General features: G+C 53.0%; 3 protein-coding genes across 9 annotated transcripts in view; all 3 read left to right on the forward strand.

Moving 5' to 3' along the window:
• The window catches only part of KIAA1671 (KIAA1671 ortholog), a 64,451-nt gene extending 54,930 nt beyond the window's left edge, over positions 1–9,521 (forward strand). For all 6 annotated transcript variants that reach the window (XM_074554496.1, XM_074554495.1, XM_014272774.3 and 3 more), the window contains 7 exons: positions 415–533; positions 5,545–5,797; positions 7,248–7,422; positions 7,622–7,749; positions 7,979–8,112; positions 8,257–8,339; positions 8,724–9,521. In XM_074554496.1, the coding sequence (XP_074410597.1) occupies positions 415–533; positions 5,545–5,797; positions 7,248–7,422; positions 7,622–7,749; positions 7,979–8,112; positions 8,257–8,335 (888 nt within the window). In that variant the 3' untranslated portion in view covers positions 8,336–8,339; positions 8,724–9,521. The remainder of the gene's footprint in view (positions 1–414; positions 534–5,544; positions 5,798–7,247; positions 7,423–7,621; positions 7,750–7,978; positions 8,113–8,256; positions 8,340–8,723) is intronic.
• A 4,643-nt stretch (positions 9,522–14,164) lies between these two features.
• On the forward strand, positions 14,165–18,170 carry CRYBB3 (crystallin beta B3). Its single transcript, XM_005495074.4, has 6 exons — positions 14,165–14,476; positions 15,113–15,192; positions 16,534–16,652; positions 16,756–16,888; positions 16,965–17,107; positions 17,879–18,170. The coding sequence occupies exons 2-6, from the start codon at positions 15,118–15,120 to the stop codon at positions 18,042–18,044; spliced, it is 636 nt and encodes a 211-aa protein (XP_005495131.2). The 5' UTR covers positions 14,165–14,476; positions 15,113–15,117; the 3' UTR covers positions 18,045–18,170.
• A 2,352-nt stretch (positions 18,171–20,522) lies between these two features.
• Positions 20,523–24,028, forward strand: LOC106630550 (beta-crystallin B2). Of its 2 annotated transcripts, none has more exons than XM_074554499.1 (6): positions 20,523–20,568; positions 21,258–21,333; positions 21,959–22,077; positions 22,866–23,040; positions 23,472–23,614; positions 23,717–24,028. In XM_074554499.1, the coding sequence occupies exons 2-6, from the start codon at positions 21,277–21,279 to the stop codon at positions 23,883–23,885; spliced, it is 663 nt and encodes a 220-aa protein (XP_074410600.1). In that variant the 5' UTR covers positions 20,523–20,568; positions 21,258–21,276; the 3' UTR covers positions 23,886–24,028. The 2 variants fall into 2 exon arrangements, with proteins under 2 accessions (XP_074410600.1, XP_074410601.1); XM_074554500.1 differs by having other exon boundaries at positions 20,528–20,568; positions 22,866–22,998.
• Positions 24,029–26,011: the final 1,983 nt, after the last annotated feature.

Consider the following 26,011-nt stretch of genomic DNA (forward strand, 5'->3'; position numbering starts at 1 on the left):
AAAAAAAGGTTATTTTATTAAACTCAGGAAAAGAGCAATGCAGTTGATGTTTGCCTGCTGTGCTTGAGGGGATGAAATATCATTCCCAGCACAATTCCTTTGCTTGCATAGGTGCTTTGAGAAGCTCTGTGCAACCTGAGATAAGAACAATATTAAAGCAGCATGCAGTTCCTGAAACCAGGGAGTCATCTCCAACCTCTGGGATCCTTTATTTGCCCAAGAAAACAATTACTGTAATTATTGTTCAGAGAATTACTGCACAGAGAATTGTCGCTCTGACTCCACAGCAGTTCCTCGTGTTTAAGTTCATTTCCCAGCCGAGTTTAATTGTCAGATTCTAAGCTGTTATGGCCTATAAGACCTGTTAATCCCTCAGGCAGGGGCTGGAGCACTGACTGGAGGTGTTTTTTGCAGGACCAGCTGAGGAAATGCTTCTCCAGGCAGCCGCCGGGGGCGAAGGACACGGACACGCTGGTGCAGGAGCCCGACAGCCAGTACGGCACCTGGAACGAGCAGAGGCACAGCAGCGACAGGTGAGGGCTCTGCTCGGCTGGGGAGGGGGGGAAAGGCTGAAATCCCACCAGCCCAGAGTGCTTTCATGCTGGAATGGCCTTAGAGATCTCCTCATTCCAACCCTCGGCCACGGGACTCTAGCCTTCTGCTAGAGCAGGGTGCTCCAAGCCCTGTTCTTGGTGTGAAAAACACCAATCACTTGTTTTTAAAATTTTTAAAAGTTTAATAGTAATAAAATGGTTATAAAAATAGTAACACAATTAGAGTGATAATAATTTGGACAAATTGAATTAGAAAATATGAGACAATAAATACAAAGAGTTACGGATGTCCGGGTACATTTTTCTGGGCAGCGCTGAGCCTGAAAAAGGACACGTGTTAAAAAAGGGTTAACCCTTAAAAGCAACAGCCTGTTGCATATTCATACACTTCATACATGATGCATAAATTCTATTCAAATACAGGATTCTGTCTGGTCAGCATCAACTTCTTCCTCCAAATCCTAACAGCGCCTTTGAGGCGGGAAGAAGTTAATTTCTTCTGATAAGAGCAATAAATTCTTTTTCTCTGAAAGATTCAGGTGTCCTGTGGCTGCTATCTCGCTGCGAGTCCTTTCTTTAAAAAAGTATCCTACATAGCATCATTTCTATTTTAACAATTTTTATAACCTAAAACTATGTTTAACGCAGTACTTTAGAGAATTAATACAACATTACTTTCTAACACAACACATATAATATTCATTTCAGTATTTGCGAAAACAATCATAAAATACATACATTTTTCACAAATGATTAAGTTAAAATCACATACACAAAATTATGCATATAACAGCATCTCTTGCTTGCAAAGTTTAGTGAGATTGCTTTTTCCAGTAAACCTGTTTCATTTCATCTTCTTGCACTCAAAGTCTTGCACTTCCCTGGGAGCATTTCTGCTGCCAGCCCTGCAGTGTCACATCCCATGGGGACCAAACGGTGTCACAGCCTCCTGTTGTGCTGGGGGAACCTCCAGGCTGGGGCATTTCCCACTATTGAATTTTCAATGTTCCATTTGCTTTTGCCAAAGCATCCTCCTATCAAATCTCTTGTGTTAACCAAGTCCAAAGTCCGTCATCTGTCTTGTGTCCCCCAACATTCTAACACGCTTCTATTTGTTTTAAAGTCTGATTTTCTGTCATTGCCTTTCCTTTAAAATTACTACCGGGTTGGGTGAATGGCAAAATCCCTCTGGAATAGCAGAGTGGCAAAATTCCTATGGGGCTCAGATGGGGTGACTCAGGGTGCATCTCTCCATGCCCACATCCCAGACTATCAAGTGTTTTATTGGTGGTGAAGTGGAGGATGAAATGGAATATCAGCTGAGTGAAACTGATATTGAGTATTGCTGATGCTTTTCTGTTCTTAGAATGATTTAGTGAAATAAACCTAGAGCAGCAAAGTGTGAGGTTTTTTATAGTTCACACCTGTTGTGTAAATTGCAGCTTGATCTACCCTGAACTTGTATCATGTCTGCTCAGTGTGGTATGAAAATAGCATTTTATCTGGTTCCTAATGCTATACTTGTTGGGATTTTAGAGCAGACATTAATGTCAATTACGTTTGGTTTGTTCTGCACTTGAGAACTGTGTGCTATGAATATTTTTATTGCTTATGAAATCAGGGTAAGGACCAGCTCGAGGCTCAGCAGCCAAGTGAGTGCCAACAGTGACAGCCAGGCTGCTGTAAAATTAACTTGGATTCCAGGATGGTACAGACATTTCTGAGATCAGTTTCTTAACAAAGGTGCTTGTCTCAGCTTCACAGCAGACAGCACTGGAGAGTTATTTCAATCCATCCATCCTGATTAGAACAGCTCCACCTAAACATTCCGGTTCACTGAAGGATTGGACTCAATCCCATGTGCTGGAATTTTGTTTGCACTGCAAGAAGTGTTTAGATTTTGCCTTTTTTAAAGCATAATGGTGACAGTGTAGAGACTCTTCAGCATTTTGCCGCCCCATTGCTCTGCTTTATTTTGACTTACAGCTCATTGCAGGGGAATTACTGCTGTATTAATTCAGGCACTTGAAGAGAAATGAGATTAATGTACTTCTAAGTAATGGAAGTCTTCCTGGAATGTATTGAACGTGCATTTTGTCTGCAGTTTGTTTTGGATGAAGTGCCTGCCAGGAGCAGTGCAGACATTCTCCTCACATTGCTGTGGGTGCTCTGAGCAGGGCTCTGCCTTTGGTGCCTCCTCCTCACCCCAGCTGGAGGCAGGAACTCTCAGGAGATGTTGCTGGTTCAGTTTTCCTGTTTTGGCCTGGCTGCCTTCCCTGGGAGCATTTCCACTGCCAGCCCCACGGTGTCACATCCTGCAGGGACCAGAGGGTGTCACAGCCTCCTGCTGCGCTGGGGGAACCTCCAGCCTGGGGCATTTCCCACTGTTGCAGCCATGCAGGGATTATTTTAGGAGTGAATGACCTCATCTTCATGGAATCAGAGTCCTTAAGGTTGGAAAAGACCTCCAGGATGGCTGAGTCTTCACCTGAATCCCTCTGTGGCCTTTAAATCAGGCAGTGCCACCTCTGCTTGGCATTTGGACATTTCCAGGGGTAGTGACTCCACTGCTTCTCTGGGAGAGGAAGGGAATTCTGAAATCAAAAGGCAGCATGATGAACACTGTCCTTTCCCTAGATGAGCTTTTGGAAGGCTGTTTTGCTCTAGAACTGAGTCACTGCTGGAATTAGAATAAGGAGCTCCTCCAGTGGGCTTTGGCCAGTAACTCCTTGGGATGGACAGGGATGAAAGCATCTTCTCCCATTTGGAGGCATTAATTGGATTTTTCTTAGGTTATCTAAAAGATTTTATTTTCATTTTTCTCAAGTGCTTGAATAAACTTCTGCAAATTGGCACTGTACAAAACTCATTTTAGGTTAGAACAATCTTCATAAGGAAAATTATTGTTTTTTACGGGAAAGGAAGTGATTTTAGATGGTGCAGCCATATAGCTCTGACTCCTCATTTCACAGACACCTTTTTATGGCCTCTATACACTGTCTTGCTAAAACTAATTAAATTTAATTGCAGTTGGAAGTGAGGATTGCTGTCAGTTTATTTTCCATTGTGATAACCATCCTGCTGGGTTTGTGTGCTCCATGTGAGGGATGATTTCTCAGAGAAGTGTCTGTAAATGTACCTGTGGAGCATCAGGGGCAGCTCATGGATGTGCTCACAGACCCTAAAATCTTAATGAAGTAATAGACAGAGGTGCATGATATATCTCAGTAATGAGAACTGAAAATATGTTTTCAGTTTCATTTTTCTGAAGGGAATTTCCCCCCTAATTAACTGTTCACTGGAATGAATCCACTGCACATAACTGAGTTTGGGCTCCAGGAATTCCTCCCACATTTAGGGATGAGCTGTGCCACAGGGGTTGGTGGATGGGGCTGTAATTGTGCAGAAACTCCAAAGGAAAACCCATTGGGAAGGTTTGGGAATGAGGAACGACCAATCAGTGCTAATTCAGCTGGATTTCTATCACATCTTGCTCTCAGATATTTCAGTTTTAAAAACCTCAGTGAATTGTATCAGCTGCAGCCCTGGGATGTAGCAGGGAAGAAAGAGACTTTTTGGAGATGTGCAAATCCAACAGAATCCTTTCAACACACACTTTAATTTCCATGAAAGGTCCTGCAGATTGTCCCTCCTCTCTCCATTCTTCCATGTTGCAGTGGCTCTAAAGCCTAATGCTGCAGATACCAAATGTCACTTGAAGCAAAAACCCTAAACAAAAAACTTTCCCCCAGAGCTCATTAGTGCCATTCTTAATTATCCTGGGGCCCACTGGTGAGGGAGGGAAGCAGCATTCCCTCTGCTTGTGTGGTGGAAACCCTCTGGGCAGTGTTTGCTCTGCCAGACTGGACATTGTACCATGTGCTGGTGCTGATGGAATGCTGTTATCCAGCAGGGAACTCCTGAGTGGTTTTCTCCTGGGATTGCTGTACCAAATACTGAGGTTTATTGTTTTAAAGATGGACATATGTTGATATATACATGGGTTTTTTAGGTTTAGAACAGTTTTTCTAGATATGTGCCCCAGAAATGCTGCTTAGTGGCAAAAGACTTCTATCAAGAGGAGAAAAAAAAAAATCAGAGCTAAATCCTTTAGGTTTTGGGTTTTTTCAAACTGGGAGTTAGAAGCAAGTCAGCCCAATTTTTACTGACAGTATTTCAAGGAAAGGCAGACACAACAGTGTCCAGCTTTCAGCCCTGACCCTGCAGCTCATTCCTGTCAGTCCAGGCCACGGGAGGAATTTTAGGAACGCACTGGGAGCATCCCAGCAGTGGGGAGCGGATGCTGCTGCCCTCCTCTGTGAGGCAGGAGCAGCTCTGCCCATGGAGCCCTGCCTTAGGCTGCCACCTGGTGCCCAGCTCTCTTCAGCTCCAGTTTTCCTGAAGGAAAAACTCCTCTGGCTGGGTGGAATCCACCCCAATCCCCAACACAGCATGAATCCAAGGGTTGAGGGCTTGTGGTGGTCTTCGCAGGGGTCTTAGGATGAGGGAAGAGATGACAATGTTGGCTCCATGTTTCAGAAAGCTTGATTTATTATTTTATGATGTATTAAAACTATACTAAAAGAACAGAAGAAAGGATTTCATCAGAAGGTTAGCTAAGAGTAGAAGAAGAATGATAACAAAGGCTTGTGACTGATGGAGACAGTCCAGAGAGCTGGACTGTGATTGGCCATTAATTAGGAACAACCACATGAGACCAATCACAGATGCACCTGTTGCATTCCACAGCAGCAGATAATCAATGTTTACATTTTGTTTCTGAGGCCTCTCAGCTTCTTAGAAGAAAAAATCCTAAGGAAAGTATTTTTCATAAAAGATGTCTGTGACAAGGGCTGTGCCAGCAGAAGGGATCCACTCTGACTTTCTGTTGCACTTCCCTTTAACCCCTGCTGACCATGTATGATCCAGCCTGGCCTTGCAGGTCTCTGTTTGCCCTGAACTCTCACAGATTCCGTTTGCTCACTTGCAGCTTTGTGGGAGAGTCTCCCTCCCTGGACAATGAGGTGGTGTCGGGGCGGAAGCCGCCCGCGGGCAGCCACCCGTCCTCGCTGTCCTCGCAGACAGAGCCTCCCTCCCTGCCCGAGCACCATGACTTCTCCAAAGAGCAAAGGAGCACCAGCCTGGACCGCTCCAGCACGGACATGGACTCCACTGATGGCACTGATGCGCCTCCTGCAGGGGACGCGCTCCCTGAGGACAAGAGTTATTTCTCCTTCATTGATGTGAGTTGCCATCGTGTGTTCCCTCGGTTAAGCTCTCCCCTAAGTTCTTTCTGGAAACTTTGCCCTGCCTTTCCCACTCTGAATTTTCCCAGCTGCTTTCCTGCCTAAAAAGTTTAGGATGAAAACTACAAAGTTCTTCTAAGTCTCTGTGGTGTTTAGTTTCTGAGAGATTCCATAAAGTTGCTTGCCTTGGATAATCAATCATGGAATCCCAGACTGGTTTGGGTTAGAAAGGATCTTAAAGCTCATCCAATTCCACCCCCATCCACACCTTCCACTAGACCAGATGTTCTCCAAGCCCCATCCAGCCTGGCCTTGGACACTTCCAGGGATGAATATTGGAAGCATAGTTAAATAACACAAACAGCCAGTGACTGCTGTGCTGTCAACCATGCAGATTTAAGGCTGTAAAAGCCTTCACTAATATCTTTCTTACTTATAATTGATTTCTTTCCACAGTAGCTCATGGTTGCATTTTAAAGGAATTTTTTTATATTGAAGAATCTTGCAGTTGGTGTAAGACCAGCAATTTCTGGCCATACACAGTTAATGAGATGTAGTGCTGCAAGAAATTAGTTTGGAAAATCCCTCTCAGAACACTGAGTCCAACTGTTCCCCCAGGACTGCCAAGGCCACCACCACCATGTCCCCTAGTGCCACATCCACATGGTGTTTTAGCACTTCCAGAAGGTTTTGTTTTGTTCCTGGGCCACTGAAGGTGTCTCTGTAAAACATTAATAGCTCTAAGTGCAGCTGGCAAACACTGTGTGAAAAGTAGTTTATTCCTGACCTGAAATCTTTTGAAAAAAAGGAGCAAACCCACATCTTCTGGAGAAAGGGAGGCTCAGGGATATTTGGTGGTTACAGGCAAATCTGTAACAGCCCATTGCTTTAAGCAAGTAAATAAATCACAGCTTCTTATTTTGATCTGTAAATGTTACTGCTGATTGGATGTGTTGGAAATTGCTGATCACAGAAGGTTTCTGAAGGCTGAGACACTAAACTTGGAGTGTCCTTGTTTCTGGTGAGTGGCTTTGAGTGTTTGTGGCTGGCAGGGAAGCTGCAGCTCTGCTCTCCAAGGGAATTTTGGGTAGTTGTTCTTTTTAGATCCCAATCTTGGGATTTGCCTTCAGCTGCTACCAGCTAGCAAGGCCTATGTTCATAAAACACTCCAGGAACTAAACTCCTGATTATTGCAGTTATTTTTTATATTAATGTAGGGCAAATTATTCATGCAACTCAGGTATCCACAGCCTAGAGAGATCAGAGGATTACACCCAGTTAGCCACAAAGTGCCGTGTCCTCATCGTACACTCTCTCTAATATGATTTTAAGTGACTAAAATAATAATAATAATCACACAAATACCCATTTTAATTGGTGGATGCAATCCGGTGGGTTGGGATTTCAGTGTGGAGGAGCTGTGGCTCATTCCTGTGTGTTTGTGCAGCACACAGATGTCCTGGACTCCAGTGCTTTGAAGACTCGGGTGCAGCTGAGCAAGAAGCGCCGGTGCCGGGCGCCCGCATCGCACTCGCTGCGCAGGAGCAGAGGGCTGGACCTGGACAACAGGTTCTCCTTGACAGAGGAGTCAGACAGTGGCTGGATGTTCAAAGATTCCACAGGTAACCCCTCAGCTACCTGCAGTAATTGGTTGTGGTCAGCTTGAGTGCAAAGGCAGGAGTTGGTAAAATGTGTTTGTTAAATACTGCCCTTCATTCCTGCTCGAGTGCAGGAAGAGATGTTGGACAAGGCAGAGGTGAAAAGCCAGCTCATGGTTTCCCCTTCTGCCCTTTTTTTTTTTTATTATTATCAATAAATTAGAAGAGAAGAAAACTATGCAACAGGAAGATTCTGAGGAGGAAGAGAAGATCCAGCACACTCCTAGGTCATCTTCTGTGCAAGCCCAGAGAATGCCTGTGTTCCCGGGGATGGATCACGCTGTTCTCAAGGTGAGCTCAGGCAGAGCCCAGTAGGTGGGAGATAAACCAGTTCAGTACTTGCAGGTGCTTTATAAGGAATCCCCACCAATTCAGTACCTGCAGGTGTTCTATAAGGAATCCCCTCACTCATTTCAGGGAATTTTTTGTTTTTATAAATCTGGAGTCATCTATGCTATATTCCAAAAAAATAGCCTGGATGCTAGCTTAAAAAGACCCCTTTGTTTATTTTTATCTTTAGGCCCAGCTGAGGAAAAGACAGGAGTCTGAGAGCGCTGGTGACACCGGCTCTGCTCAGCTCTTCAAATCCCCCAAAGCACAGCTCGGCACTCCCAGCAGCAGAGTGCTGCCCTCCAGTGTGGAAAAGGAGGACAGGTGAGGGAATCCCAGCTCTTCTTGGTGGAAGGAAAAAATAATGCAACAAGCTGCACATTCCTTTTTTGTTGTTGTTGTTTCTGTCAGGAGTTTTCATAATGAAAGAATAAAGAGTTTGGTTTTTTTTTTTTTTTAATATCATAGGTCAGAAGAAAAGTCTCCTCAGTGGCTAAAGGAGCTGAAATCAAAGAAGAGACAGAGCCATTATGAGAATCAGGTTTGAAAAGGTACTTGGGTAGGAAGGGGGGCTTTGCTGGGTGTAGGTGTGCAGTGACAAACTCACATTTCCTTTGATGTGTTGGTGTCACCGCTGTGGCCCCACCAGCGCTGCCCTTGCTCTGCCCTGTGCACCAGGGGTGTCAGGGATTGCTGCCCCTCCACTCCCAGTCACAGTTCCACTGATTCTCTGCCCATAATCTGATTTCTATAACACTCACTCCGTTGGGATTTCCCAAATTTTGAAAACTTTGTGTGGTTTCAGCACAATTCTGGGTGGCTCTTTAATGCATTGAATAGACACAACCAAGGTGGCACTACAACAGAAAATACATTTTAAGGTTTTCCTGTTCCAGCTGACCATATCACACCCTTCCTTCTGTTTTCCTTTCCAGACAGTGATTCTAACTAGGAGAAGATAAAGAAGTTTAACAGAAGCCTTAACTCATCTGAACCTAAACCCCCATGTCATGTTGCTGCTGTTTGCTTCCTGCCTCAACTGCTCTGTGCATGGTGCCTTCCTGTTTTGTGGAGAAAAGCTGCTTCAATTCATAGTCAAATACAAAGCTGTGTCTGTCAGGTCAGGGGGGACAGTGGCACTTCAGAGCTGCCTGCCAGGAGAACCCCCCTGGGTCACAGTTAGCTCTTCAGAAAATCTTGGGAAAAAGAGATATTTGGGAGTGCTGTGATCCAGGGAACTCCCCTTGCTGTGGAACACACTCTGTGGGTGTTCACCTCTGGGAGTTGTGTCTGGCTGGGCTTTGTGTTTGTTTATGAAAATAATAATTTTAATCAATTTTTTTTCTTTTTTTTTTTTTTTTGGTGAACAAATAGTAAGCTCCTATTTAGAATGAAATTTGTGGAAGGTGAGAGTGGAAGAACAAATCATGTTTACTGCCATATTGAAAAAGGAAACTTGATTATTTTTTGTAAAATGTATTTTTGATTGGCTTGTATTTACATGTGATCTGCTGACCTGGCAGATGGAGATAATTTTTAGATGAACAAAATGTTAACTTTTGTCACTCTTGAAGTGGTATATTCTGTGTTTTGTCAGCATGTGGAATAATTGCTTCATTGGAATGTCTTTCCTAAAAAGGATCAAGCAATAATGTCAACCAGTTCTCTTTAAAAAAAAAAAAAAGTAAAAATATGTAAATACTGTTTTTATAACAAAAAAAGGAAGGGAAGAGGGAGGATGTTACACTCATATCAGGGTTCCAGTTAATTGTTGAATGTCACTTTAATAGCAGTTCAGATAGTCCCACTTCATATTTTTATTTGTTAATCTGTAAATACCAGGTTTAAGTTTTTATTTTTATGCTGATTTTGTGGGATAACCTAAATGTGATCTTCAGTTTCTCAGATGATTTCCTGTCTTTCCTTTGGCAAGATGTGCTGATAGCAGAGTAGAGATCTCCTGGACCACATGGGTGTTTGGGTATCCCTAATTCTCAGATATTCCCTGTCTCTGGACACTGATTCTGAACCACCAACCACCATGGCCATGGAGGACAGGCTCAATTCTTGCCCCAGATAAGTGCTCTTTCAGTAAATAACCTTTAAAAGTGTGGCAGGCCAGGGAGGGAGGTGACTCCAGGTGTTCCTCAGGCTCAACCAGGAAAATGTGGAAGAGAGAGGAGAGTGGAGAGCTCTCCTCACCTGGCAGAGCTGCTTGGGCTGCACTCCCCCATCCTGCTGAGGGGCTCCTCTGCATACAAACCATAAAGCACCAGCACTTCAGCTCCTTTTCCTTTTTGTCTTTTATTTTTTTCCCCATCAGCATTTCGGGAGCGCGGCTCCCATGGGGCCTGCCCAGGCCAGTGTCTGTCAGGCTTGGAGCTGCCAAAACCATGTGCCAATTCACCTCATGGAGGAGTCACAGGGGGGGATTTGCAGCCCCGATCTGCAGGAAATAAATAGCAGCAGGATGAAATAGCAGCAGGATGGCAGGAGACAAGTCCCATCTGCACATCTCTGGCTGCCGGGTTTTATTCCGGTGGCAGCTCCCTGTGCTCCCTGGAGATGAGATGGAGACGTCTGTCTGATGTAAAAGTCATTTTCCCCTGTTGCTTTGCCCTGTTTCTCATGGGAGCTGTTGCCAGTGTTAGTTTGGCAGCCCCTCTGGTCCCCAGAGAGCAGTGATGCCCAGGATTCTGATGGAATTTTGGGATGGGCCGTGTCGGTGCAGCCACCACCATTGCCCAGCTCCTTTTACAACCTTGCACAGATTCCCTTCCCTCTCCTTTAGGTGATGGTGGAAAAGGTGACTCTTGGGGTGATTTTTTGGGGTATATTCCTGTGGCAGCACCCAAGGGTTCCATGGTGTGTGGCACTCACCTGGGCCAGCCTGAGCAGCAGCTGCAGGTGAGGAGGATGATGGTGGCTGTTCTTACTCACATCAGGTGGGGCCTCCCATGTCCAGAAATCAGTCCCTGCTCACAGGAACATCCCCACAGGCTGCATTTTCCACTTCCACAGGTGACAGTGTTGTGTTCCCAGCAGTTGGAGGATTTACTGGTTCTTGGTCTAGGCCAGAAATTCTGTAGCTGTTTGTGCTGAGGAAACTGAGGGGATTGACACGAGGTTTCCACACAGCCCTTGAATGTGTTTGCATTTCCACATCTGCTTGGACAATGCACTGAAATTACTGTATTGAGTAGTTTAACCTACTACTGAGAAATGTTTAATGCTTAAATGTCTAATTAAAGAGCATCTTTAGAATGTTGTTGAATGGGAAAGTGTTTTTTTCTGCTCTGTTATTTCTTTATATTGTACATGGATTAAATATCGACTTCCTTCTCTTCGGGTTATCGCTCTGTAATAAAAGATATATAAATATGTTATTACTTCTTAAATGATAGAACAGACTGTAATACACTTTATATAATTCTATTTTAATTCCAAATAACGCTTCTTGGAATTTTTTTGTGCTTTCATTTTTGTTGCCATGTGCTTTTTCCTGCTGTTTATTGGAGATGGAAGTGAGCTCTGAGGTTCCTTCAGATGTGCTGCTTCCTCCACTCCTGGGATCCTGCCCTGGAGCAGGTTCAGCTCTTGTCCAAAAAGTGGTGCTGGAGGTGATGGAGGCCCTGTAATTTCCTTTATCTCTCCCCTCACAGCTCCTCAGCTGTTTCTCCTTACTTAAAAAGCCACAGCAGTATTGGGTTTAAAGGTGGGATGATGTGTTTTTTGAATTCAGGAACACTTTCTGACTGCCCTCCTCTCATGGTCCCCAGCAATCCCTGCTCCGGCTGTTGTCAGGGACTTGCACAGCTGCTCGATTGCTTTTTATTGGAATTCTAATTGTGAATTTCGCCCTTTTTATTTTTCTATTTACAAATTCACCTTTTTAACATCTGTGAATCTTCAATTTGTTCCTCATCCACCAGAGCCTTTCACTTCCTGCAGAGAAAGGAGCAATGCTTGGTTCTCCAACCTTTGACATCCCCAGACTTAACCCCCGCCTTTCACCATCCCCTTTCCACTCCCACAGAAGTTTGTTTCATCCTGTTCCTTGTTTGCAAACTGAAACACACGTGGGGCAGATTTGGGAATACAAAGTGTGACCTGTAGCAGGTTTGGAGCAGCAAATCCCAGATTTCTGCAGGGATGCTGTGTTTCAGGGGCAGGTGGGCAGTTCTGGGGTGCTCTGACTCATGGGGTGCATCCAGGTACAAAACCTCTGGGGTGAGTTCCCAGAGCTGTCACTGCTGTCCCCAAGCCAGCTCTGGGGGTAAAACAAACCATTCCAGTGGAATCCAGAGCTGTCACCATAACTGTGCTCCCTGTCTGCACCTCCCTGAAGGACTCTGGGGCAAGAGCAGCTGCAGCCAAGTGAGGGAAGTGTTGGATCCATCCCTTCAGCCCAGTGCTGAGAAGGAAAAACAGGTATTAATTGCTTCAATTCCTTTTAAAAATGGATTTTTAGGAGGTGAAGGCTTTTGGGGCCAGGTTGGACAGGGTTTGGAGCAACATGGTCTAGTGAAAGGTTGGGGGGGACTGAGCTTTGAGGTCCCTTCCAACCCAAATAATCGTGTGATTCTATGAAACCGTATCCATGGAGATTTAAAGGGATTTGGGGTGTTCTGGCAGGGACTGCAGAGTCCAGGCCTAGTTCTGCTCACCCTGGGAGTGGAGAGGGTGGAAATCCTTCCCCAGCTAGTAGTGAGCTCTTTTCCTGTTCACTCAAGCATAAATGTATTGCTAAAATATAATCTGAAATAACTTCTGGTTCTTCTGGTGGGATTGGCAGAGGAGGAGAGGGAGAGCCAAGGTCTGGTGGTTTATGGGTTTTTCTCATTCTATATTGAACAAAATGGTATCAAATCTGGTTTTGAAGGAGCTCTTGTGAAGATTAAGCTTTTATGTTGCTCCACATAGCCTTATAGAGTGTCAGTCTGGGTCACAATAAATACATAGATAGAAATCACATAGATAGTGTGATAGAAATCCTACATTTTGTGTTACACAGTTTCCTAGGGAATAAAGATATTCTGGCTGCTGTATTTTGTTCTGCACCATTACAGTTCCAATTTAGCTTTGCCAGGTATTAACAACAACAAAAAAATCTATTTTCCAGCAGTCATTTTTCAAAGGGATTTAAGAGGCTGACACTGAGAGGAAATTGAGGTTTGGGAGAGGCATCAAGGAGCTCCAGTGCCCCTTCTGTTATGTTTTTGGAATTGCCTTGGCGGTGTGGAGAGCTGGGAGAGGCAGATCCAGGGCTCTGAGGCTGTGGCAGAGCTCAGTGAATGAGGCTGCAGGGAAGGAAGGGACTGGCACAGGAAATTCTGTGTTTCTAATTCGTTGAGGACAGCTAATGTTGTGTTTGGTGAGAAATGAATCCATTCCTCCTCAGTCCAGTAAAACAGGAGAGGTTTCCATCCCTCTTCCATTCAGTTTGTGGATTCACTTTTCTGGCAATTTCAGTAAAGATTTCATGGGTAGTTCTTGGTTTCAAGATAAGCTACACTTAGAGCAGGTAGAAAAAGCTGCAAGGACTGTAGTAAATTGGGATCTGTGCAGCTGAATAAAATGTTCCCTGAAGAATCAGGATGGTTTGGGTCTGAAGGGACTCTCAGAGGTGAAGAGGGAGTCAGGCCTGCTACCAGCAGAGTGAAATGCTCCCAGTTTGGTGTGAAATGCTCCCAGTTTGGTGCCTGCTATGAAATGCTTCCAGTTTGATGCCTTAACATCACCCTGTGCCTGTGAAGATGGACAAACCCTTGTGCCAGGCTCCAGAAATGCCTCGTCACACCCCAGGATGTGTTCTCAGCCTGATCTTGGGAAATGCCAGGCAGGGAGCCAGACTGGGGGCCCAGAAAGAAAAGGAACTCGATGGAGAGAACCTGCTTAGCGCCAAAGTTCCAGCAAGAACACCACTCTGGCAATGCTGAGCTGCTCCAGCTGAGCTCCCAAAGCCAACCCTGGCCCTGCATCACATCTTGCATAGAGGCCTCACAAATGGGGTCATTTGCCTGGTTTTTGCTTCGCACTGCTCTCAGTTTCCAGGCTAAACCTTGCCCAGGTGTGTTTGTGGGTTGGGATTCAGCTCAGCCCACCCCAGGTGTGTTTGTCGGTTGGGATTCAGCTCAGTTGGTTGAAGGTAAATCAGCTGAACAGGACGTGGTAGATGCAGAGCTTCCCACAAAACTACTCCTGGATAAGGGAGGCTGGAGATCCTGCCAGTGGGAGAGGGCTGCCAGGAGCTGGGGCTGTTAATTGCACAGAGGCCCCTGAGGAACCTGGATGTCCCACCTTGCGTGGAGCCCTCACAAACGCGGCCATTTTGCCCAGATTTTGCTTCACACTGCTCTCAGTTTCCAGGCTTAAACCCTCAGTGGCGAACTGCTGACGGCAGAGTTTTCCAGAGAAGCTGGCAAGAAGCAGCGTGAACGTGCTGATGTGAGTTTGGCCGCTAATCTGCAGCGAACCGAGCGGCCCTCGTGCGAGGGCTGGCCCGGAGCGATCGCCGCGGCGGCGTTTCCATGGCCCGCTATTGAGCCGCGATCCCATGGCTGGAATTCCGTGGACGCAGCTGCTGCATCAGCGCCCGGCCCGGGGAATTCTGCTGCTCTGGACAGAAGCAACCCCATAAATAGCAGGGCCGGCTGCGCCGCCCGGCACAGCGGAACCACACGGACAGGTAGCACTGCTGGGACTGCACAGGGGCCTCCACAAAGAGTTGGTGTGTCTGAGTCAGACAGGGTTTGGCGAGAAGTGAAGCTGCAGGGTTTGATTCAGGATGTTTTCAAGCTCCTTTATTAGTTCTTTAGCCCCTTGTTGGCGTGGCGTGTTCCAGTGTTGGAGCAGAGTTTTGTGGATGTTCCTGGAGAGTGAAGAGGGGGCTCTCACCGCCATCCCACCCTGGCCAAGATGGCTCCAGCTGCTGGGCTTGGTGTGCCCTGGGATGCTGGAGCAAGGGAGAGGTGTCAGGTTTATGTTGTGGTAAAGATGTCAGCAGCTGGAAGCTGAGAAATTCCTGCTGGGAACAAAGACTGGGCTGTGAGGTGGAAATTCAGTGACAACTGAGTGAGCTGCCCTGGGCAGAGGGCTCTGTGTCCCTTGGGACGTGGCTCAGTTCAGTTCTGTGGGTGCCTGGGTGAGGATTTGGGGCCTGAGTACAGGAGGGAGATGAGGATGCATAACAGAGCTTGGACATGCCTAGGGATTCATGCATTCTGTGCTAACCCTGTTCTGTGCCAGCTTCATCCTCTGTTTCATTACCAGCTGTAAATCCTGGTGCCTCCTGCCTTAACCTGCTGCAATTTGGGTTTTCCAGGCACAATGACCGAGCAGCAAAGTCCCCCCGAGCAGATGGCGACTGGGGAGGGTGCTGGCGAGCGAGGAGGCACCTACAAGGTATACTGGGCTATACTGGGCTGTACTGGGGACAACTGGATGCTGGGTGGAGCTGTGGGATGCCAGGCTGGAACCAGTGCTGGGGTCAGGAGTGGCCTCCAGCTCTCCCACAGCAGCAATGGGTGGCCACGCTCTGGTGTTGAGCCTGGGGGGCTGCAGGCTGGGAAGCAGCTGGGGCTGGGGATCTGCTGCTGCTGCTGCCTGCAGGAGGGACACTGCTCCCTGCCTGCGTGGCTGGCCAGGCTGGTGTGCAGCTGCCCAGGGTTTAATCCAGGAGATGAAGCATCCCAGCACAGCAGGATCAGCTGTGGGCCCTGGCACTGAGACTGCCCAGGTGTGTTTGTAGGTTGGGATTCAGCTCAGCCCTGCCCAGGTGTGTTTGTAGGTTGGGATTCAGCTCAGCCCTGCCCAGGTGTGTTTGTAGGTTGGGATTCAGCTCAGCCCTCCCCAGGTGTGTTTGTAGGATGGGATTCAGCTCAGCCCTCCCCAGGTGTGTTTGTAGGATGGGATTCAGCTCAACCCTGCCCAGGTGTGTTTGTAGGATGGGATTCAGCTCATTTGGTTGAAGGTAAATCAGCTGGAGAGGGTGCAGTGGGTGCAGAGCTTCCCACAAAGCTGCTCCTGGATAAGGGAAGGCTGGAGGTGTGAGCAGGTGCCAGTAGCTGGGGCTGTTGATTGCTTTGGGGTGCACAGAGGCTCCTGAGGAGCCGGGGTGTCACCTCTGTCCCTTGAGCCCCCCATTATGTGATGTGTGTGCAGGAGGCTCTGCCCTAGTCCCAGACTGAGGTGTTGCAGCTGGGACCCCTTTGGGACAGTGCTAGGGGCACCTGCTCACCCCACTGACCCTCCTGGTCCCTGAGTAGTGCTGGGCACCCTGCCCCATGCCATGGTCTGCTGCTGAGACTGGCTCCAGCCCATCCTACAGGGCAGCCTGGGGTCTCTGCACCTGGCAGGGCTCAGAAAGAAACACTGAATGAAGAGCTTGTGCCGGGTATGGTTGGATCTGGAAGGAGCAATGATAAGGAAATGATAATGAGCAATGACCAGGCTGGGGGTAAGAGAGGCAGCCCATGGCTCAGGAATTGTCTTAGCGCAAACCTTTCATGTTTCCAGTGCTGTGTTTGAGCTGTTTTTCAGCCTGTCATGGATAAAATTCCAGCTTGTGCTGGAGCACACACCCTTGGCTGGAGCTCTGTCAGAGGCACTGGCAGGACCCAGCTCTGCCAGGCAAGGAGTGACATTGGCACAGGATGGTCAGGATGGAGGGACACAGCCAGAGCCCTTTGATCACTGCTGCCCCCACTTCCTGGGGGTGCCTGACAGGGTCTCTCCCCACCTTAGATCACCATCTACGAGCTGGAGAACTTCCAGGGGAAGAGGTGTGAGCTGACAGAGGAGCTGCCCAACATCACCGAGAAGGAGATGGAGAAGGTGGGCTCCATCCAGGTGGAGTCTGGCCCGTAAGTCTGGGCTGGGGGAGGTGGAGCAGCCCCGGGGGTGGCAGGGAGAGCATCCCTCTGATCCTGGCAGAGAGAACATCCCCCTGAGCCTGGGCTCCTGCAGGTGGCTGGGCTTCGAGCGCCAGGCCTACGCTGGGGAGCAGTTCGTGCTGGAGAAGGGCGACTACCCCCGCTGGGACTCATGGTCCAACAGCCACAGCAGCGACAGCCTGATGTCCATCCGGCCCCTCCAGATTGTGAGTGGGGCTGTGTGGGGTGGTCACAGCGCTGGGGACAGCCAGGGGACAGCCCCTGAGCCGCCCTTTCCCCCAGGACAGCGCTGACCACAAGATCCACCTGTTTGAGAACGCGGGCTACACCGGGCGCAAGATGGAGATCGTGGATGACGATGTGCCCAGCCTGTGGGCCCATGGCTTCCAGGACCGGGTGGCCAGCGTCAAGGCCCTGAATGGAACGTAAGGATGGGCACACAGGGGACACCCCAGCAGCTTCCTGCCCGTGGCACTGTGGTTTGTCTCCCCAGGGTGGTGGCAGGGGCCATGGTACTGCTCCCATGGTGCTGCTCATGCTCATCGTGTCCCTTGTCCCCTCCCTGCTGCCACCTTTTCCCTGGCCCACAAGGAATAACACGGACCACGGCAGTGTCCCTGGGGCTGGATGATGGCTCCTTGCCCTAACCCACCACCCATCTGAGCTGTGGTCCCTTCTCCATGAACTCTCCATCCCCTCCTGTGTCATTTCTCACCTGGGCACTGCAACCTGTGTAGTGGCACTTGGTGACACAGGAGTGGTCTTGGGCAGCATCACCTGGCTGTGGCAGGCAGACATGGAGACACTGGGATGGGGATGGGGATGAGGACATTGGGATGGGAACACTGGGGTGGGGATGGTGGCACAGGGATGGGGACATTGGGATGGGAATGGGGGCACTGAGATGGGGATGGGGGCACTGGGACAGGGACACTGGGATGGGGGACACAGACATGGATGGGGGCATTGGGATGGGAACACTGGGGTGGGGATGGGGACACTGGGGTGGGGACACTGGAATGGGAATGGGAACAGTGGGATGGGCATGGGGGCACTGAGACAGAGATGGGGACACTGGAATGGGGACACTGGGATGGGGATGAGGACACTGTGGTGGGGATGGGGACACTACCCTTGCTCCAGGTGCTCTGTGGGTGTGGTGTGAGCACTGCTGAGCCCTGCCCTGCCCCCCACAGGTGGGTGGGCTACGAGTACCCCGGCTACCGGGGCCGCCAGCACGTCTTTGAGAAGGGCGAGTACCGGCACTGGAACGAGTGGGACGCCAACCAGCCCCTGATCCAGTCGGTGCGGCGCGTGCGGGACCAGCAGTGGCACCAGCGGGGCTGCTTCGAGAACAGCTGAGGGAGCCCGAGCTGCCGGGGCCGCCCCGGGGCTCCCCACGCTGCTGCTGCTGCTGCCGTGACCGTGGTGTTCTCTTTGTGCAAAATCCAAAATAAAGCTCTGAGCTGGAGCCGGCGGGGCCTGCCTGGTCCTGGGGCTGCGGGAAGGCGGGGAGGGAGGGATGGGGATGATGGGGATGGGGGCAGGGGGATGGAGATGGAGGGATGATGGGGATGGGGGCAGGGGGATGGAGATGGAGGGATGGGGATATGGGGATGGGGGGATGGAGGGATGGAGATGGGCATGGGGAGATGAGGATGGAGGGGTAGGGAATGGGGAGATGGGGATGGGAATGGGGAGATGGGGATGGGAATGGAGGGATGGGAATGGGGATATGGGGATGGGGATGGGGCCGTGCCCAGCAAACCCCGCTCAGGGCACAGCGGGCAGTGCCAGTGTTTGCAGTGTTACATAAAGGCTGCAGCTTTCCAAAGATAACCCCCGGCGCTGCCGTGTCAGGGTTTTTCCAGCGCCTCTGTCCCTTTTCACAGCATTCCCTGCCTGCTCCCAGGGCTGCTGGCCAGGCCCAGGGGAGGGAGGGGATGGGGGGATGTGGGGTGCCCATCCCTGGGTGCTGCCAGGCCCTGTGCTCATCCCGTGGCGGGATGGATAGCTGTGCCCAGCCTCAGCATCCTGCAGGGGCTCCAGGGAAGTTTCCCACAGTCTTGGGCTGGTTTCTCCCACGGGAATGAGCTCTGACATGGGGGGCTGTGCTGGGACAGAGGTGGGGGATTCAGGGGTGCCACAGGGTGCTGATGGGACACTGAGCTGGCACTGCCCTTCCCAGGGGCACTGTGGCCACGCTTGGGGACCCTCTGGGCTGGGGCAGAGATGCGAGATGGGTTTGAGTCCATCCAAGGGCTTTGTGCAGGTCCCTGAGGAACCCCCCAGGAGCTTTTCCCTTTGGAGAAGGGTTGGTGGCTGTGCAAGGCGAGTGCCTGGCCCCCAGAGGCAGAAGCTGCTTCCAGAACAATCCATGGGGCCGCCGTGCCTGGGGCTGGGATGAGCTCAACCAGTCCAGCCAAGGGAGGGGATCCCTGGGGCCGTGCTGAGCACTGACAGCCCCTGCTGAGGGGATGGGATGGGGCTGCAGGGCTGCACTGGCACCTGGGACAGGGCCATGGGGTCCAGGGTTGGGATTGACTGAATGGATTAACCCAGGAGATGGGGAGGGCCGTGCTGGGTCCATCTGTGGGGAGATGGAGACACAGACAAGAAAGATGGACTCCAGGGCTGGGAATGAATGCTGGAAACTCTGGGTCACACCCTGGCCTGGCCATGGCCTGTGGGTTCCTTGCAGAGCTGCAAGGTCAGCTCTGGACCTGGATCATCATCACCACCTGAAGCTGGGGCAGCTGCAGATTCTGGGGATTGACCCCACACACGTCACTGCCAGGGTGGGCTCTGGTGACAGCACCCTGTGGGTGACCCTGTGCAGCCATCCTGGGCTAGGACATGGGGCAGGGGGGACCCTGGGGGGCTGCAGCCCATCCCCTGCTGTGGAGAGGTGCTGTAAGAGGGATGTGGTCTGTTCTTGCTGGGTGACAGGGGGGATGAAGTGTGGGGTGAAGGGTGCTGTGAGTGCTGCACAGCAGCAGCAGCGTCCCCCTCTGTGAAACCTCCTCTGCTGCTGCCACCAGCCCCGTGCAGCCCCTGGCTGAGCTGCTGGGACAATGCCACCAAAGGGACCCTGCTGCTGCCCTCACCCCCAGCCCAGCCACATCCCATGGGGATGTGTGAGCCCCTTGTGACCTCAGCTTTGTCCTGGTGCCACCCAGAGACCCTGGCGTGCTTCTCAGGGACCCCAAATGAGCCCAACACCCAAACTTGAATGCACCCCAGCCCCAGAGTGCTGCCCCCAGAGCGTTCCCAGCAGCTCCATGTGATGGAGTTTCAGTGCCAGAGGGGCCAAGGTGACCTCGCAGCTGTGCAAGGCAAAGCCCCCCCATCCCCGGAGCCCCGGGCGGGGGTCGGGGAGGCTCCGCGGTGCCCCCGCTGCTGGCACAGCCCCGGGCTGCTGCAGACGGGCAGAGCCAGACGCTGCCCAGCGCTTTGGGGCGTTTTATCTCGCATGGAAAGAGCCGAGCTCAGCAGCCCCGCTGGCGGCTCCGGGCTGGCGGGGGGATCGGCTCTCCCAGCGCCCCGAGCGGGGCTGGCGGGGCTTTGTTGGCCCGGCCCGCCCCGGCTCTTGGCACGCGTTCGGCTGATGCTTGCAAAGTCCAAATCTCCTCGCCACCAAGCCGACAAAGCGGGTGACTCGAATGTGACAGGTAATGAAATAACTCGGGCTTGGTGCTCGGGCAGACAAAGGCGGCGGCGGATCAGCTGACCCTGGTTTTCATTGGGGTTTAATCCAGCATTCTCGCTTTGAATCGGGCTTTAACTATTTTGTAAATAGTTTTGGCACCTCTCTGCTGCGGCTCGGTATAAATTCCACCTCCCGGCCCCGGCCCGTCACTGGCTCAAGCGGGTACTGGTAGAACTGGTAAGACTTTGCTATTTATTGTTCTCTCTTTTGCCTCCTGCCGACCCCCGGGGCCGGGGTCCCTTCCTGGTACCCGAGCTGGGGACACTCCTGTCCCCGCAGCCCAAAGCAGGACATCCCACCCGGCCACGGCTCCGTGGCTTTTTGTCAGGAATGAGTTTTTGGAGCTGCTCAGATGCTGAGAGTCCCTCTGGGCTTGAGGACGGGGCTCCTTCCCGGGAGTGGCAGCGCCAGGCCGGGCTGGGAGGGCTCGGCACAGGCTCCTGGGGCTGGGGCTGGCTCTGGGTGCTTCTCTCCATCACCCCTTCCAGCACACACGTGGCACCGGGATGCTCAGCTGAGCAGGGACAGCAGGGAATGCGCCGCCACAGGGCCTGGGCTGCGCTGGGAATGATTCAGGAATTGCCTGGGCTCCACTGGAAATGATTTAGGAATTGCCTGGGCTCACAGTTCCGTGTGCAGGTCCCAAGGAGCATTGCCTGAGCCTGGGGAGGTTTAGGAGCTGAGCAGCCCTGAGCAGAGTTTGTCCCTGGCACCCCAGGCTGAGCCCATCCTGGTCCCACCACCCTGTTCCCTGGGCAAGCTGCAGGGTATGGAAGGGGGCATGGACACGGGGCTCTGAGCAGGGTCCCCAGCATGTCCTTGCAGGGAATTTAACAGATTTTAACATGCTGAGCTTCCCTCCCAAGGCAGCAGACACCCCAGCTGATGATGGCTTCCGAGCACCAAATGCCAGCCTCCAAGCAGCAGCAAGCCAGCTCCAAGGTCAGTGGGACACTGCCCAGCCCTGCAGGGGGACCAAGGCACCCTCAGCCTCTCGGGGTGCCCAAATCACACCCGGAGGCGCTGCTGGAAGCAGCTGGTGCCAAGCACTCCCTGCTGAGCCTTTGCAGCAGGACCCGGGGATGGGAATGGGAATTTTGGGCATCCCGCAGCCTCAGGGCAGGTGGAGCGGCTGGGAACGGATCAAGGGCTGATCTCCCACAAACCGCTGCACAAACAGATCTGACCCCTGAGAGCTGTGCTGGGCTGGTGGCCCCGGGGCTGTCCCCAAGTGTCTCCGTGTCCCTCTGGTGGCAGCGGCGCTCCAGGCACAACCCGAGCCCCTGAGCTGTTTGATGCCCGCTGTGAGCGCGGCCATCCCTCACCAGGAGCAGCAGGGCACTGGGGCAGAGCTGGCAGGGCCTTCTGGCACCCCTGAGTGAGACCTGCATCCTCAGGGGGATGGTTTGCACTTGCAGGCTCCTAAAAAGCCTCTGGGGTGCAGTTTGGGGAGAGGGAGAGGTCTGGGCTGCTGCAGATGTGCTGCCCAGTGGTGGGGACAGCGTGTGCCCCTCATAGTGGTGGCAGGGGTGGGTGACAGCCGTGCTGAGGTGCTGCTCTCTTGCAGATTGCCATCTTCGAGCAGGAGAACTTCCAGGGCCGCTGCCATGAGCTCAGCGGGGCCTGCCCCAACCTGAAGGAAGCCGGCGTGGACAAAGTGGGCTCCATCCTGGTGCACTCCGGACCGTACGTGGGGGCCCTGCGGGGTGGGAGGGAGGGAGGGAGGGATGGGGATGGGGAGGAGGGGTCTCTCCGCTGCCACACCCACATTGCACCGCGGATTTCACGGATTTCCCGCGGCCATCGCAGCCGAGCTGCTCGCCCAGATCAGCCCAGTGAGTGCCCGGTGCTGGCAGGTGAGCAGGGGACACAGAGGGTGACAGGAGGTGACATTGTCACCTGGGCAGGCTGAGAGCCCCGCTCAGCACAGGAGAGTGGAGGGCTGTGGGTGTGGGTATGGGCAGAGATCACAGCGCTACCCCCAGTTTGGTTTCCCTCCCTTTGGGTGCAGGCACAGGTGGGACTGGGATCTGTTTGTGCCCTCTCCCCACCTGCTGGCCCCGTGTGTGCTCTCCGGGCAAGGGAGAGCCCTGAAAAGCCCCTGGAGAGTTCCCAGTGCTGCTCCCAGAACCACGGGGTAGCTGGTCAGGGTACAACCCCAGCTGGCGCATTTGGGTGATTATCGCCGGCCGGGGGCTGTGCACAAATCACGAACGGGACGGGACTTTCTCAAAACCCTGTAATTTTGTAGATTCTCACAGGTGATCCCGTGAGTGCTTAGGGACTAAGGATGGGTGGCCACCCCAGCGGGAAGCTCTGAGTTGCCACAGCTGGCCGGAGGCACCGCAGCCCCGCCTGGCACCTCCTTGGCACCTCTCCCGTCCCCGCAGGGAGCAGGGGACACGGCTGGGGCTCATCCCGGCCGATCCCCGCTCCTCTGCCCCCTCTAAAACGCGTCTCCTTCTCTCTTGCAGCTGGGTGGGCTACGAGCAGGCAAGCTGCAAAGGGGAGCAGTTTGTGTTTGAGAAGGGGGAGTACCCCCGCTGGGACTCCTGGACCAACAGCCGGAGAAGCGACAGCATCACTTCCCTGAGACCCATCAAAGTGGTGAGAGCACCCAGACAGCCACTACCCACCCGCCAGACCAAGGTCTGCAGCCAGAAGTGTTCCCCAGCCTTCCCCCGCCCTCCCCAGCCCCGCGGGCGGAGGGGCAGCTCCCCCTCCTGCGCACCCTCGCCCCAGCCCTCGGGGCCCGGGGAGCCGTGGGGGGGTCGGAGGGGGCGCGGGGACGGGGGCGGTGGCAGGTGAGCCCAGAGCCGAGGACGTCTGCTGGTAAGTCTGGCAGTGCCCGCAGGCAGCGGCTCTGTGAGCCCCATGGATGGAAGGATGAATGATGGAAGGATGATTGATGGATGGATGGATGGATGGATGGATGCCGAGCTACCCCGGCACGGTGCCCGCCCTGGCCTCGGGTTCCCCCCAGCCCTGGGCTCTGCCCCCAGCCCTGGGCTCTGCCCCCCCTGCCCAGCCCCGCGGGGCCGGCGGCCGCTGAGCCCCGCTCTCTGCTCTCCCGGCTGCAGGACAGCCAGGAGCACAAGATCGTGCTCTACGAGAACCCCAGCTTCACCGGCAAGAAGATCGAAATCATAGACGACGATGTGCCCAGCTTCCACGCACACGGCTACCAGGAGAAGGTCTCATCCGTGCGGGTGCAGAGCGGAACGTGAGTACCGGGGCTGGCCGGGCAGGGTCCCGAGCATCCCCGCGGGCCATGCTTGGGATGCGTGTGTTGTACGACCCCCTCTCTCCTCATTTGCCTCTCCAGGTGGGTGGGATACCAGTACCCTGGCTACCGGGGCTACCAGTACCTGTTTGAAAAGGGGGACTACAAGGACAGCTCAGACTTCGGCGCTCAGCACCCCCAGATCCAGTCGGTCAGGCGCATCCGGGACATGCAGTGGCACCAGCGCGGTGCCTACCACCCCACCAACTAAAGCCCCCGGCCCGTGCCGGGGCGCGGGGAGCGGAGCAAACGCGTTCCCCCGGCCGCCGCTGTGCCCCCGCGGCCTCGCCTCCCGCCTCCCCCCGTGTGATGCCCGCGCTGCCGAAGCAACTCAATAAAGCTTGGAGTTTCAAAGTCCCAGCTCTGCCCTTTCATGCGCGGCGTGTGGAGGAGTCGCGCTGGCGGGATGGGATGCTCGTCCTGCCCTCCCTGCTCCTGGATGGGGAAGGGGTTGGGATGCTCTCAATGCCACCCAGCGCCGGTGCCATCGGTGTCCGGGGTGAGGGAGGTGACCTGGGCGCTCTGGGGCTCAGCTCCGTCCTGGGTGACATCCTGCTGGGGCAGACAAAGATGTCCCCTGAGCTTTGGGGCAGATGTCACAGATGCTGGGGGTGCTAGGGAAGGATTACCCTTTTGGTCGGGGCACCTCCGAGCGGAATAATAGCATTCATTATTAGGCTTTGAAAGCTTTAATTAGTAACAACGCTTTAATTTATCAGTCGCAGTGCTAGAGGATGCCTTTATGATCCTGTCATAACTCGGGCAAAGGCAGTGGAGGAGCGCAGCCACACCTGCGTGCCTGGGGGGGCTCCGTGCGGTGGCACGGCGGTGGCGGTGACAGACGCGGTGGCGGGGGCGGATGGGCTCGGTCCCCTCGGGCAGCGGGACGCGGCCGTGGCAGCCGCTCGGTGCCACAGGGGAGGGGCACCTGAATGGGCACTCCGGGCACCTGAATGGGCACTCTGGGCACCTGAATGGGCACTCTGGGCACCTGATGGGGCACTCCGGGCACCTGATGGAGCACTCTGGGCTCCCTGTGGCTCCAGGCCCTGCCTGGCTGTGGGTTTGGGTGTGAATCTCCCAAACCCGGGAATCTCAGGGAGTCAGGGATGCTCAGCATCCTCCTGTCAGCTCCTGCATCCATCCGCCACCGAGGATGGGGGTTCACCCCCGAATCCTCTGTGTGCCAGAGGCTTTTCCCTGTGCTCCAGAGGAATCCCTCGGCGGGCACAGCCCAGCCCAGCTCAGGGTCTGTGACCAGCCTGAGTCATCGCTCGCCACACGCTGCTGTGAGATTCCAGCTCCTCGGTGAGGCTGTGTGAAAAGCTGTGCCTTCCCTTCCCCAGGGAGGATCCAGGATCATCCCAGACCCGAAGGTTTTAGTGAAAAATGGGATTTTAGCAGCGCTCTGTGCGTGCTGGGAGGGAAATGGCGGCTGCTGGGGGGCAAAGGGTGAAAGAGCAGTGGGGTGGGGAGCAGAGACCCCAAATCAGAGATTTGAATCTCTGACCCCAAGTCAGAGATTCTCAGGCGTGGAACCCTGGAGTGGTTTGGGTTGGAAGGGAATTTAAAGCTCATCTCAATCGGCTACCCTGCAATGAGCAGGGCCACCTTGACCTGCCCAGGTTGGCCCAAGCCCTGTCCAACCCCACAGCTGGGGCCGGGGCAGCTCCCGTGGCGACGGCTCTGGGTGGGCTGGGAGAGTTCTGGGGGAAAAAACACCGAAAGCAGAAGTGGAAAATGTGAGCGAGCCCCGAGCACCTCCTGTGGGACCCGCCGGGGGAAATTCCTCCTCTGGTGGGTGGGTGCACGCAGGTGGGCGCCCTGGGGTCACCTGGAAGCAGCCTCAGCTCTGCCGAGGAGGGTTTTTCCCTTGCTGGCTCTGGGGAGATGTGCTGAGAGAATAATTTTATTTTTTAAATTTTTTATTCAAAAGCAGAAGATCGCCTCCGTCCCACGCCTGCTCCGAGCTGCCATCTGGCTCTCTGATACCGCGCTCATCTCCTCAGCAGCTCGGAGCCCCCTCGGCCACCCCTGTCCCCTCCCTCCCGCCGGCCACCGTGTCCCTTTGCCGGGGCTGGGGAGATGCCAGCGGTGTCACTCTGCAGGCTGGGTGGGTGGTTTTGCCATCGTGCCAACAGCTAAAGCTGTTCTCCAGGCTGCGGAAGGGATTTTTAATTTATTTTTTTTTTCACCCAGCAAAAAGAACAGAGGGGATCAGCCCCCAGCGCTGCCGGCCATGCTGGTTCTGGTTCCATCTCCCGGTTCTGGTTCCATCCCCCAGTTCTGGCTCCATCCCCGGTTCTGGCTCCATCCCCTGGTTCTGGCTCCATCCCC

Source organism: Zonotrichia albicollis, chromosome 18 (assembly GCF_047830755.1).
Source record: "Zonotrichia albicollis isolate bZonAlb1 chromosome 18, bZonAlb1.hap1, whole genome shotgun sequence".
NCBI lineage: Eukaryota > Metazoa > Chordata > Aves > Passeriformes > Passerellidae > Zonotrichia > Zonotrichia albicollis.

Excerpts from the sequence above, each read along its gene's own strand:
- CRYBB3 (XM_005495074.4), top strand. The coding sequence starts at position 15,118 with ATGACCGAGCAGCAAAGTCCCCCCGAGCAGATGGCGACTGGGGAGGGT. Across the intron at positions 16,653-16,755 it reads ATCCAGGTGGAGTCTGGCCC|GTGGCTGGGCTTCGAGCGCC; the intron begins GTAAGTCTGGGC and ends GGGCTCCTGCAG. Across the intron at positions 16,889-16,964 it reads CCATCCGGCCCCTCCAGATT|GACAGCGCTGACCACAAGAT; the intron begins GTGAGTGGGGCT and ends CCTTTCCCCCAG.
- LOC106630550 (XM_074554499.1), top strand. The coding sequence starts at position 21,277 with ATGATGGCTTCCGAGCACCAAATGCCAGCCTCCAAGCAGCAGCAAGCC. Across the intron at positions 21,334-21,958 it reads AGCAGCAAGCCAGCTCCAAG|ATTGCCATCTTCGAGCAGGA; the intron begins GTCAGTGGGACA and ends GCTCTCTTGCAG. Across the intron at positions 23,041-23,471 it reads TACCCACCCGCCAGACCAAG|GACAGCCAGGAGCACAAGAT; the intron begins GTCTGCAGCCAG and ends TCCCGGCTGCAG.